The 14313-nt window shown below is 37.6% G+C and overlaps 1 protein-coding gene across 1 annotated transcript in view; it reads left to right on the top strand.

Moving 5' to 3' along the window:
• LOC109912681 (RIPOR family member 3-like) overlaps window positions 1-14313 on the top strand; it is a 120668-nt gene that overhangs the window by 88949 nt on the left and 17406 nt on the right. Inside the window, exons 16-17 of the mRNA XM_048608318.1 lie at window positions 4038-4173; window positions 10082-10243. Of these exons, the coding sequence (XP_048464275.1) occupies window positions 4038-4173; window positions 10082-10243 (298 nt within the window). The remainder of the gene's footprint in view (window positions 1-4037; window positions 4174-10081; window positions 10244-14313) is intronic.

Genomic DNA, 14313 nt, shown 5'->3' on the forward strand with positions numbered 1-14313 from the left:
GGTGTTCATTACACGTCTAAGTTAATTTGGAGGCGAAAACATTCCCTACCCCTTTGATAAGTGCTTCCTGTAAGTCTGTGGAACAGAAATTGTTACAAATATTGCATATTGTACTTTTAGATGTTCATAATCGGAGGGAACTGGCTGATTGATATAACCTTGATATAATTAATCCAGGTCCTAAATAGCAGGAAGAAAGGACACTATTTAACAAAGATTTTAAAATAACAGGAAACGCTTGCATACACCATCCTCAAATCAAGGGGAAAATAGTTCTCCAGTTATTAATTATCCACACTGATACTTTAAAAGACAAGTCTAGTGACAAAACATGTACCTTATTACTAAACTTGAACCAGAAGAATAAAGAATTCACCAGTGCCAGATTTAGGTCTGGACATTCTCTAACGTTGACAGTAGAAATTATTACTTCCTACCCCCTCTGATGTCCTGGCATAGTTGACTAGATAATCTTCTGTTCAGCTTGGTAAGACTGAACTGACCTCACTTAGTTCTAATCTGATTGATTCAGTTTTAATTAGGTCACCATTAGGGAAAAAAAAACTTTGCTTTTTGATAAGACCACTCAAAAAAAATTCTAAAGATCTCTTCTTTGACCCTATCTTGTCTTTTGTTGACATCATTCACAAACACGTGTTCGGCTTCGACATGTTTGCAAAGGACATCCAAACATCTCAAAAGTACAGATAAGCAAGGTGCTGATGGGAGGAAAGATTGTGTAACAGTCTCTTTCACAAGGGACAAAATATTTAAAGGCAGACAAGACACCAGGATGGCCTACATCTAAGACTTTGAACAGAAAATTACTTCAGAGGTAATGAAGGCATTGGTCAAAATATTCCGAAACACTCAAGATTCCAGTAGATTGGAAAACCACTAATGTAATGCCCTGTTCAAGAAGGGAGGTGGGAAGAAAGCAGGAAACTATAGGCCATTTAGTCTAATTTCTATCATTGGGAAAATGTTAGAGTTCATTATTAGGGAAGAAACAGCAGGACATTTAGAAAAGCTTAATGCAATCAAACAGAGTCAACGTGATTTCGTGGAAGGGTAATGCCAAAGTTCTTGAGGCATAACAAGTAGAATTGATAAAGAACAGCTGGTAGATGTTGTATGTTTGGATTTCCAGAAGGCATTTGATAAGGTGCTACATAAAAGGCTACTGCATAAAATAGAAACACACATTATCAACAGTAATGTCGTAGCACAAATTGAAGATTGGTTAATACATAGAAACAGAGTCAGAATTAATACTTCAGGTTGGAAAGATGCCACAAGGACCTTGTTTACCATCATAGAATAGAATCATCAAGTACAGAAGAAGCCCTTCAGCCCATCGAGTCTGTACTGCCAAAAATACACTACTAGAATCAGAGTCACACAGCACAGAAACGGACCCTTCAATCCAACCAGTCCATGCCAACTATAATCCCAAACTAAACTAGTCCCATCTGCCTGCACTTGGCCCACATCCCTCCAAACATTTCTTATTCATGTACAGGGCTTTGGTTAGGCGACAGCTGCAATTTAAATGTTTTTTAAATGTTGTAACTGTACCTGCATCCACCACTTCCTCTGGAAGTTGTTTCCATAAACTAACCATTCTCTGCGTTAAAAAAAATTGCACGTCATGTCTTTATTTTAAAAATCTTTCTCCTCTCACTTTAAAATATGCCCCCTAGTCTTGAAAACAGCCACCCGAGGGAAAAAAACACATACCATTCACCTTATCTATATTCTTCATTATATAAACCTCTATAAGGTTATCTTTCAACCTCCTACGCTCCAGTGAAAAAAGTCCCAGCCTATTCAACCTCTCCTTATAACTCAAGCCCTCCATTCCCAGCAACATCCTGTAACTCTGAACCTTCTCTAGCTTAATAATATTCTTTCTATAACAGGGCGAACAGAAGTAGACGCAGTATTCCAGCTGTGGCCTAACCAAAGCTCTGAACAGCTCCAACATGACATCCTTGCTCTTATAATTCAAAACACAACTGGAAGTGTCCCATATGCCTTCTGAGCTACCCTTTTAACTTGTCCTGCCACCTTCCAGGAATCTGTGGACAAACTCCTCAAGATTCTCTGAGCTTCCATTCAATGAGTACTCCCTTTTCTTGTTCCTTCTTCCAAACTGCATCATCTCACACTTATCAGAGTTAAATTCCATCTGCCACTGATCTATCCATCTGACAAATCTGTTCATGTTCTCCTGTAACCTAGCACCTTTATCCTCACTATCAACCACCCAACCAATCTTTGTGCCATCCACAAACTTACCGTATCCCCATGTTCTCATCCATGTCATTCATGAATATCACAAACAGTAAGGGACCCAGCACTGATCGCTGTGTTATGTGACTGCACACTGGGCTCCAGTCACTCTAATAGTCTTCTACCTTCTTGGAGGAGGGGCCTGAGTGAAACATATTCAACTTTGCCCATGATACAAAAATAGGTGCAAGAGTATATTGTGATGAGGACATAAGGAACCTGCAAGGGGATGTAGGCAGGTTTAGTGAGTGGGCAAAAAAACTTGGCAGATGGAATTGAACATAGCAAAGTACGAGGTCATGTACACTGCTAGAAAAAACAAAAAGGCAGATTATTATTTAAATGCAGAGAGACTTCAAGAAGATGCAGCACAAACAAAGGGATCCGACTGTTCTTGTGCATGAAACACAAAGTTAGCATACAGGTCTAGCAAGTAATTCAGAAGGCAGGTGGAATTTTGGTCTTTATTGTTTGGGGTTTGGAGTTTAAAAACAGGGAAGTCTTGTTACAACTGGCATTGGTGAGGCTACACCTGGAGTACTGTATACAGTTTTGGTTCCCATATATAGGAAAGGATTTATTGGCATTGGAGGTAGTTTAAAAGAGATTCACTAGGCTGATTTCTGTGATTAAAGGAATTGACTTATCAAGAATGACTAAATAGGTTAGCTCTTTATTGATTAGAGTTTAGAAGAATGAGAGGTGATCTTATTGAAACATACAACAATCTGAGCAGGCTTGACAGGGTAGAAGTTAAGATCATGTTTCCACTAGTGGCAGAATCTTGAACTAGGTGACATACTTACAAAATAAAAGGTGCACACATTTAAAACTGAGATGTGAAGGAATGTCTTGTCCCAGAGAGTAGTGAAAGACCAGAATTCTCTATACCAGACAGTTTTGGAGGCAAGATCACTGAAAGTATTTAAACAAGGGGATAGATAGATAGAGTTTTGAAATATCAGTGAACTCTATTGAGCTGGCTTGAAAGAGGAGCTCAGACCTGGGGCAGATCAGCCATGAGTTTGGTGAATAGTGGGACAGACTTGAGGGACTGAATGGTCTACTCCTGCTCCTTTTCTTATGTCCTTAATTCTAGCTCTCTACCACTGGGTCTGTTAGTGTTTGCCCCATTCCTAAACCTCTCATTGAACATTTGAAATAATAGTACTCAAATCATTTCTTCGTTCCCGACTATAAATTCTATACCTTTATTTACTACATCATCTTATCTCTGGCCACGCACTAGATCAGATTTTGTAACTTCAGCATCTTGTGTAAACTTTGTTATTCCTACTTTTGGAATGTGAAAGGGCCCAGGTTTCTGTTAAATAAAAGCAAGGTACAGCAGGTGCTAGAGGTCTGAAATAAAAGCACAAAGTGCTGGAGAAACTCAGCCGGTCTGGCAGCATCCAGCTTCTCCAGTACTTTGTTTTCATTTTCATCATGGGTTGCTCTTCATAGGGGTTTTTGGGATGGTTATGCTAATCGATTCACTTCTGTGATCACACTTATACAAATCAGTTTACAACAAACTTGAAATTTCAGTTCCCTAATCTGCATAACTTAATTCCTTGTTTTATAGGATCAAAATGTGAGACGTTAATTTTATGTATAAACAACATTTTTCTGTTAAGATTAAACATAATAAGGTGCATGATATTCAATACCTAATTTTTAAAACACTTACCATGCTAGCCTGTTTTTAGGACCCCCCACAAGTAATTTGGTTTGTGTTTCAGAGATTTACATCGACCGGCTGTGTACCTGTCCTTCAGAGCTACATATTAGAGGAACTCTCTCAACAGATCCTGGTATTGGAAACTCTAGCTGTCATTTGTTGTAAGAAGTCAGGCAATATTAAATCTGTGGAAGAAGGTTTGTATAAAATGACCACAATTATGGACAGTTCACCGAGATTTATCTTGGAACATCGTTCAAAAATTGTTTAGACAGAAAGATTTATATCATGAAAAAAGAAACTCTCCAATGGTTTAGATTCCAGATTGTTTGAAATAACAGGGTAATACATTAGCAGACATAAAATATCAGGGCTACATAGCTTCACTAGAATTGCAGACCAAAGAGATCCTATTTTTAATTTGTAGAGCCAACGCTCTAGACAATTTTATAATTGCTTTGAATGCTCAAAAGTAAACATTTTGTAACATTAAGTACAGTTGTTTAGTATTTGTTGTGGATGTTCACATTAGCTTGTCCATTACTGTATAACATTATTTCCTTTAAATGTCCTTATAAAATATTTACCTTTCATTTTATGAGTTACACTGTAGTTGATCACTTTAAATTCCCTGAATGATTAATTTTTTTTTAAAAGTAGAAATTTCAAATCAATCCATTTGTCTCACCTGGCTTAGCTTCGGTTATACAATTTGGCTCTTCCAGCACAATGCATGTCCTCATTAGATGGAGCAATATCATGATGAATCAATTTAAAAAGTATCTTGCACTTGAGCAGTTTGCATTGTCTTACTTCTGAATTGCTGTTAAGCAAATAGCAACATAATTCTGTGATACTAAAGTTAGATCTCAAAAGCATATTTTGAGTTCTCAGTGTTGTATTTGTTTTAAAAAAGTAAAAATTGATTGTTGTATAAATTACAAGTGATACTTGTAAAAATGACTTTATTGCTGAAAATATTCCATCAATCATCCTTAGATTTAATGCAGTATATAAATGCAAATCTTCAGAATCATGGGGTACAGAAGACACCATTCAGCCCATCAGCCCTGCACTGACAAAAACTACTTTAAATCTACAGTGGTCTGACCCTTAGCACTTTTCCCATAGCTTTTGATGTTATGACACATTTCAAGTACTCATCCAAGTATCTTTTAAAGTTGTAAAGTTACCTACCTCAACTACTGTCACAGGCAGTGCATTCCGGATTCCCACCACAATCTGGGTGAAAAAGAAATCCTCAAATTCCCTCTAAATCTTTCACCTTAAAATTATGCCCCAACGCACTGAACCTCCACTAAGGAGAACAGCTGCTTCCTTTCCACCCTGTCCATGCCATCTCAATCTTACACACCTCACTCAGGTCCCTTCTCAGGCTTCTTTGCTCTAAAGAAAACAACCCAAGAAGAGTCCCGACCTGAAACGTCAGCTTTCCTGTTCCTCTGATGCTGCCTGGCCTGCTGTGATCTTCCAGCTTCATGCTGTGTTATCGCAGACTCCAGCATAAGCAGTTCTTACTATGTCCGAGCTTCTGCAGCCTCTCTTGAGCTAAACTGCTCCATCCCAGCCAACATCCTGGTCAGTCTCCTTTGCAATCCCTTAAGTGCAATTACTGTCTTCCTGATCACTGATGACTAGAACTATACACAGTACTCCAGTTGGAGTGAGCCTAATCAAAGTTTTGCACAGCACAAACATGACCTCACTGTTCTTATAATCTATGCCACTACTGATAAAGATGTGTACCGTATGTCATCTTAACTACCATATTAACCTGGCTTACCACCTTCAGGGATCTGTGGACAAACACACCCTGTTCCTCTGAGCTTCCTAGTGTCCTGCCATTCATTGGATAAAGTACTCCCTTTTTTTGTTACTTCTTCCATAGTGCATCACCTCATACTTATCAGGGTTAAATTTCATCTGCCACTGATCAGCCCTTCTGACCAATCCATCTATATTATTCTGCAACGTAAGACCTTCTTCCTCACAGCCAATCACATGACCAATCTTACTTGTCATGCGTAAACTTTCTCATCAACCCCCAGCATGCTCATCTATATTATTTATATATATCATGAACAATCAAGAGACCTTCTAATTCACCATTGGACTCCAGCCTCTAATCCCACAAACAACCTTCTACCACTACCCTCCGTTTCCTAACACAAAACCATGTAAGGATTCATCTTGCCAAGGTACCCTGGTTCCCATATGCTTTTATCTTCTTTATCAGGTCTCCCATGTGGGAGCTTGTCAAGGCCTTGCTAAAATCCATGCAAGCTGCATCAACTGCACTATCTTCATTTACACACCAGATCACCTCCTTGAAAAATTCAAATTGAATTTGATTGACTTTCTCAGAAGGAGGTTGTCATGCTGACTCTCCCTGATCAAACTTTGCATCTCCAAGTGGAGATTAATTCTCTCCTTCAGAATTTTCTCCAAATTTCTCAACCACTTACAAAAGACTCACTGTTCTGTAATTTCCTGATTTTTCTTTCAAGCCCTTCTTGAAAAGTGGAATCACATTAGGTGTCCTGCAGTCCTCTGGCAACTCCTGTGGCCAGAGAGGAATTAAAGCTTTGTGTCAAAGCCCCTGTAATTCTCTCCCTTGTCTTTCACTGTACAACTCCACTTTGTCCACTTTTAAGCCTGCCAAAACCTCTTCACACTCTACATCAAACAACTGAAGAATTTCTGTCCCACTTCCTAAAATCTGTACTTACCTCTTTCTTCTCCAAAGTGCAGTCAAAAGTGAAGTCCCTGTTTAACACCCTACCAATGTCCTTTGACTCCATGCTTTATGTTGAGCCTTTGGTCCCCAGTGCCCTACCCTTTCCCTGGTTATTCTCCTCTTAATCCTTGATGCATTTATAGAATATCTTGGGATTCACCCTGCCAGTAGATTTTTTCATGCACCCTCTTTGCTCTCCGAATTGCTCTCTTCAGTTTCCCCCTGCACTTTCTGTACTCCACCAGGGCCAGCATTGATTTGCTCCCTTTGCATGTGTTAAAAGCCTCCCTTTTCCTTCTTATTCATAACTGAATATGCCTAGATATCCAGGATTCTCTGGGCTTGTTTCTCCTCCAGTTCACCCAAAAGGACACATGTTGGCTCTGTACTCTCGCTGATTCCAAGGCTTCCACCTCACCCTTCATTGTTCTGCTATAGATTTACCTAGAGGTAATTGTTCCCAATCTGCTTTGACTAGATCCTAGCAAATGAATAATTTAATAAAATCTGCCTTCTCCCAATCCAAAACCCTATTTTGCAAACCAATTTTTTTCCTGTTCCATAACACACTTAAAGTGTCAGTACTAAATAAAAACCAAAAGAACTGCGGATGCTGTGAATCAGGAACAAAAACAAAGTTGCTGGAAAAGCTCAGGAGGTCTGGCAGCATCTGAGAAGGAAAAAACAGAGTTAACGTTTCGGGTCCAGTGACCCTTCCTCAGAACTGGGGACCCGAAACGTTAACTCTGTTTTCTCCTTCACAGATGCTGCCAGACCTGCTGAGCTTCTCCAGCAACTTTGTTTTTGTTAAAATGTATTGAGTTGTGGGTGCTATCACTAAAATACTCTCCCTATGCCACCTTGAACATCTTTCAGTTTATTCAACAGAATTAGGTCCAGCACTGCACTGTCCTTTGTTGGATCTTCGACACGCTAACATAAAAATCTCTCGAATAGATTTCAGTCCGCTCAAAACCCTTTACAGAATGATTATCCCAATTAATGCTAGAAAAGTTGAAATCCCCTAATATAATTACTGTATTAGTGTTTTTTAACACCTCAGTGATTTGTCTACATATCTATTCCTTTAATGTCTGCTGGCTGTTTGGGAGTCCACAATACACTTCCAGCAATGTGACTGCCCCCTTTTTATTCTAACTCTACTCTCTAAGCCTCATTTGAAGACCCCTCCAAGATGCTGTCACTCCTTACCACAGTAACTGACTCCTTAATTAATAATACAACAAGGCCTCTTCTTTTACACCCTTCCTTGTCCTGCCTGAACATTCATACCTCAGATCATTGAATTGCCGATCCAGTTCTCCCTCAACCACATGTCTTTGATGGCAACAACATTGACATGTGAATTTGCAATGCACCCATGCTGTTAACTCATCTGTCTTACCTATAATACTGAGCATTGGAGGCTATCCAGTATCAGTTTACTCCCTTGAAACTCAACAAGGCTGAACCTCCTTTGTCTTGGTTCATTTACTGAAGTATGCTGTGTCCCTGTTATACTAACACTGTCTCCCCTCCCCCTACCAAACTGCTTTATTTTTGTTGGGGGTTGGTTGGTTTCCTGGGTCAACACCAGAATGGTAGTTTTTGTTGGGCACCTTATGTAGGTGGGCAGCAGTCCAGGATGACTCACATAATTGCCCTATTATCATTACCTATGGGGAAATCCTTGGCATCTGGCTCTTTGTTGACAAATCTCAGCTGAGATTTTGTGGGTACAGTTTGTGCTACTGCATATCAGGGCAGCAACACTTGCAATCTTTAGATTTTTTTTCTATAAAAGGGTTTGAAAATGTGATACGTTACAAGAACATTTAGAATTACAAATGCTTGAGGTTTAACACAAAACTGCAAATGATTAGTCTTATTTATTATAGTCACTGTAGCCAAGTGGCACCAGAACACCATGACACAAGAATGAAAGCAAATCATGTGCTTTCAATAACTGTGGAATGCTAAGCTCCATAAATCTAAAATGGTACAAGAAGTATCAAGTTCGATATCTGTTGCCTATGTTATGGACCAGTCCAACCCCACTCCCTCAAAATATATTAAGGTGATAGCTTTAAAATAAGAAAAAGTTAGGATCGATACTAAGTGTAAGGCATTGTGTTACGGATGCAATTCGATTGGTCAAATTACCAGGCTTGAATCAAACACTATTTATTCATACACTCTAATTAAAATACAGACAAAATAAAAAAGAAAATTGGCTTAACTATAAATCTATCGAAATGCTTAACAACATTGTATATATAAACTATTAATTAACTGTTCCAATATACTAACATTCCATAAACACACCCTTGACAAAGACAATTTCAGTAAAATAGATTGTCTCACATGCAATTCTAGCAGCAGGAAGAGACCCCAGCTTTTAGGCGTAACAAAGAGAAAATAAGAACTTCCACATTCAGCTTCGAGACTCCAACAACTGCTACTGAAGGCTAAAACTAAAAGAAAAACCCTGGTTCTGTGGGAGCTTGACCTTACCCATTCAGGCTGCTTCTATTGTTACAACTTTAAAAATAAACTCAAGGCCTCACAAGCTGTTTACTTTATTGGCTTTGGACAGACGGCTCATCACCTACCTCAACCCTTTTATTGTATAAAAAAAAGGACAAAATACACCTCTTAAAGCCATCGTACTGTCACACCTACTAAAATTGAATTCATTGAATGTAGCTTTGTGAAAATATGTTGTTGTCTCGATCCTATATATGTTTTCTTCAAAAAAATTCACCACTGATTTTTCACTCCCTTTAAAAGCCCTGTTGCTTGATGACTCATCCATAATTGGTCTTGATCACTTCAACACTAACTAAACTTGAAATACTTCAATAACTAAAAGAAAATAAATTAAGACCAATTCAGTAAACTGCACTTGACAAAGATTTTCAAATATGTATGAGCATATGATATATGGATTCTAGGAGCTCATTGTTCAACTTTGCTCTCCCTTTACTAACAATCAATGGAACTTTCATTTGCATATTTATAAATACAGCCCATTTGATCAACTTAGAATCATTGACAATGTAATTCTTTAAATAATGTGTGCATGTAGAAATGGTATGTGGTAGATTTAATCTGGGAAACATTCCAGGACATAGGACTTTACTGTATTAAGTTCATTATTAAGAGCGGAAATTCCTGTGAGACATGGTATTCAAAGGAAGATGTTGATGCGTTATGAATTTTTTTAAAAGAAAGACTGTTTCATTGTGATCCAGTAACTACTATAGTATAATAAGATGATAGCAGTATTTAAAATTTCTCTCAGAACTTCTTTTAATATAATTGCATTTTATCATTTTTACTTTCAGTTATTCCAAAATCAAAGATGGGGAAATCTGTCCAGTCATTCTGGAGTAAATGCACAGGGATAGACAGTGTACTATACTCATCAGCTGAGAGGTTCCTGGCACAACTAAGAAGTTGTTACACACAGAAAGTGGCTGCAAGGCACCCAGGACAGACCGAAAGAGGTAAGCTATGCTTGTAGTTGTTTTTACAGGATTGTCTGGAGTCAAATTTCTTAAAATTTGTTCATGGGATTTATTACCGAACCCTATTGGCCAGGGGTAGTTAAAAGTCAATTATAGTGTTGTGGGTCTGGAGTCACAGGAGGGCAGACCAGGCAATGATGGCAGATATGCTTTGCTAAAAGGAGATTAGTGAACTGGATGGGTCTTCATGACAATTGACAGCAGTTAAGAGTTCTTGTTGGGTTAGCCTTTTATTTCAGTTTTTTTTTTAAATTGAATTCAAATTTCACTATCATGATAAGATTCAATTCCTTGTCCTCAGGACATTAGCCTGATGTTCTTGGTTACTAGTCCAGTGATATTATCACCGTGCCACTTTGTCCCATACATACATATAAAAATATCCATTATGCAACAGTTACTACAACCCAAGATAGTATGACGATTGTGCTAATAATTACCTTAAATTAACTTTAGCATGTAATTACATCAAGATATATCTTTTAAAACTTGCTTAAATTTATTAATAGCAGTTGGCTGACATGTGGCCTATGGGAATTATATAAGTTTCAAATTTAAAGTTCGCTGAATTATCCACATCATGCAACTAATACACCCAATCATTTATCACTTCCCCTAATCAGGCCCTTGATTGAGTCAGTCAATTTATAATTCATAATTCTCACAGAAGAACAAAATCAAAAGCAAATTAATGTTTAAAATACTTTCTTCCGTTTGCTTTTGAAAAAAAATTATGGGAATTTCAATCAAGTCACCACTCACTCTTCTGAATTCCTGTGAAAATAAGCCCAGCCTGTCCAATTTATCCTCATAAGTTAATCTAATCATTTCAAAATACTAATCTAGTAAACCTCTGAGCTGCCTTCAACGCAATTACATCCTTCCTTAAATAAAAAGATGAAAACTGTACAAGTATTTGACATGTGGTCTCACCGACACCCTATATAACTGAAGCACAGCCTCCTCACTTTTATGTTCAATTCCTCTTGAAAAAAAAGATAACATCCCACAAGCCTTCTTGATTATGCTGTACCTGCATACTAACCTTTTGCGACTCATGCACTGGAACACCTAAATCCCTCTGCACCTCAGAATTCTGCAGCCATTCTCCATTTAAATAATAATCTGTTTTATTACTGTTCTCGCCAAAATGGAGGACTCATCTTCCCACATGACACTATCTTCTACATTTCAACCCACTCACTCAACCTATTCGTAGGTGTCTGCAACTTCCATGTGTCTTCTTCACAACATATTTTCCTACCTGTCTTGGTGATATCTTCAAATTTAACCACCACAACTTCACTCTCCTTAACGAAGTCATTTAAGTAAATTGTAAAAATTTGAGATCCCAACATAGATGAGTATGGCACTCCATTGCTAATATTCTGCCATTCAAACGAATACCCATTTATGTACACTCTGTTTTCAGTCAGTCAGTTAGCGAATCTCCTATCCATGCACATATGTTACTCCTATTATCATGAGCTTTTATTTTTCACAATAATCTTTAATGTGGCACCTTATCAAAAGACTTATGGAAATCCAAGTACAGTACATCTACAGGTTCTCTTTATCTACAGCACGTTATTCCTTCAACCATCTCCAATAAATAGGTTAGGCATGATTTCCTTTCAACAAAACTGTGCTGACTCTTTCCAATTACCTTGAGTGTTTCTTTAAAAAAATGCAGTGCTATAATCTTTACTTCCCCATCACAGGCACAAAGCTAACAGGCCTATAATTCCCCATTTCCTGTCTCCCACCCTTCTTGAATAGAGGGGTTAAATTTGTGACTTTTGAATCTGATTGAACATTTGTGAATTTTGGAAAATGAATTCCAGCTGATTCACTAACTTATTAGTCACCTTTTATAGGGCCCAAGGATGAAGTCAAGCTGGACCTGGAGAATTGTCAGTGTGTAGCTCTACCAGTTTGCTTAGTCTCACTTCTTTTAGGATTAGAAATCTAGTGGAATTACTTCTCCCTTTCACCTAATGATTTATGGCTATTACTGGAATGTATTTTGTATCCTCTATTGTGAAGACAGACACAAAACTGCCATTTCCTTCCGATAGACAATTGACGTCATGCTCAAATCGAGGACCAAAAACTCACTGGACTTCTTTCCTTCCCGATTTGTAGAATTACTTGTTATCTGTTTTATACTCCCAGCTAGCTTCCTCTCATAGGCTAATTTCTTCCTTCTGATTAATCTTTTAGTCAATCTCTTTCTTTTTTAATATTCTGACTAAACATCTGACCTACTACTCACTTTCACAGTTTTTATTTTACTTAAGACTAATACTTTCCTTAACTTCTTTAATTAATCTTGGATTGTAGATCCTTTCTTTAAAAATTGTCTTTAAATTAATACCATACCTATTTTGAGTATTAGGAATTATCCCTTAAATATCTGCCACTGTGCCCATTGACCTTTCACCTAGCTTAATATGTCAGTTCATTTCAGCTAACTCAACTTTCATATCCATATTGTTGCACATATGTTTAAGCCACTAGACTTGGACCCAATCTTCTCCCTTCAAACTGGACAAAAAATGTAATCATATTATGGTCACTGCAACTAGGAGTGCCTTTATTCTAGGGTAATTAATCCTGTCACATCACACCATACAAAGTCCAATGTCATCTGCTTTCTGGACATTTCCAAATGTGTGGCTTAAAGAAACTCTCAAAAGCATTTTATGAACTACTCAACCAGGCTACTACTGCCAATCTGATTTTTTGAACTTGTATGCAAATTAAAGTAATTTATGTCTTATGATGTATTGAAGTCACAATTATTGCCATCCCTTTATTACAAACACTCCGTATATCATCTTGTGAATTTTGTCCCACGTTGTGATTAGTTAGGGCTCCTGTGGACCACTACAACTGGTAACTTCCTTCCCCTTCTATTCCTCATTTCCGTTCTAACTGATTCTACATCTGATCTCCTGAACCAACGTCATCTCAGAAATACAAATGCCATCTTTAATTAACATTGCTACCCCTCCACTTTTACTAGCTTCCTATTTTGCGTGAATGTCAAATATCTCCAATATTCAGGACTGATTCCTTTTCATCCTGCAAACATGTCTTCATACCAATTATCAGATAGTATTTATTTACTTCCACGTATGCTATGAATTTGCTACTTTGTTATGAATGCTACACACGTTCAGATAGAGAACCTTTTATTTTAGTCTTCTTAACAGGTAGTCTTGTTTCATTGTGTATTCTTAGCAATTTCTTATTCATCATCATGCCATTCTTGCACCCTCATTTCACATTTTACTAATCTATTCTCTTTAAATCAAAATTGATGAGCTTAACTTTAAATTGCGCTGGAATCTACCTGTTACAGTTCTACTCCTCAGTTCAACTTTTTATTAATGTCTTCGCCATTTCTGTCTATACTATCTACAATGCCATAAATCCTTTGAGACATTTACAAATTTGATATATGTCCCTTCATTGCAATGATGCAGAAAAGACTGCAAATATTCAGAACAGGCAGCAAATCTGGAGAGAGAAAAATACAATTAACCTTCCGTCAGGTCATTAACCCAAAATGTTAACTGTTTCTATTTTGATAGCTGCTGTCTCACCCGCTGACTATTGCCAGCATGTTGTTTATATTTGAAAATTTTCAGTATCTTTATATTTTTTTCTGAGGCCTTTATTGGTGGCTTAGAAATGCTAAGAATGAAAACTTGAGCCTGTACTATGAAGTATGTGTGCTCATTTTTGCTCCTAAATCCATGACAATTTAAAGAAAAATTCTGTCACAGTTCAATTACTCAAAATTCTTGTAACAAAATAAATAGTATAGAAGATTATTGCATTACATTCTTAGAAATGGTTAGAAATTAGAGCCAAGGTTTAGCTAACTACGTCACTCAGCTGTATTCGGGAAAATAAAGCAACTGCTCATCTTGGATTTGAGAAATTCAAAGATAAGATACATAAAAGCAAGCCAGTACACATTGAAGAGACTCATGCACGAATTAACCTGCCTTTTCTCATTCAACAATGACTAACTTGTT

This window comes from Rhincodon typus, chromosome 19, assembly GCF_021869965.1.
Source record: "Rhincodon typus isolate 14 chromosome 19, sRhiTyp1.1, whole genome shotgun sequence".
Taxonomy (NCBI): domain Eukaryota; kingdom Metazoa; phylum Chordata; class Chondrichthyes; order Orectolobiformes; family Rhincodontidae; genus Rhincodon; species Rhincodon typus.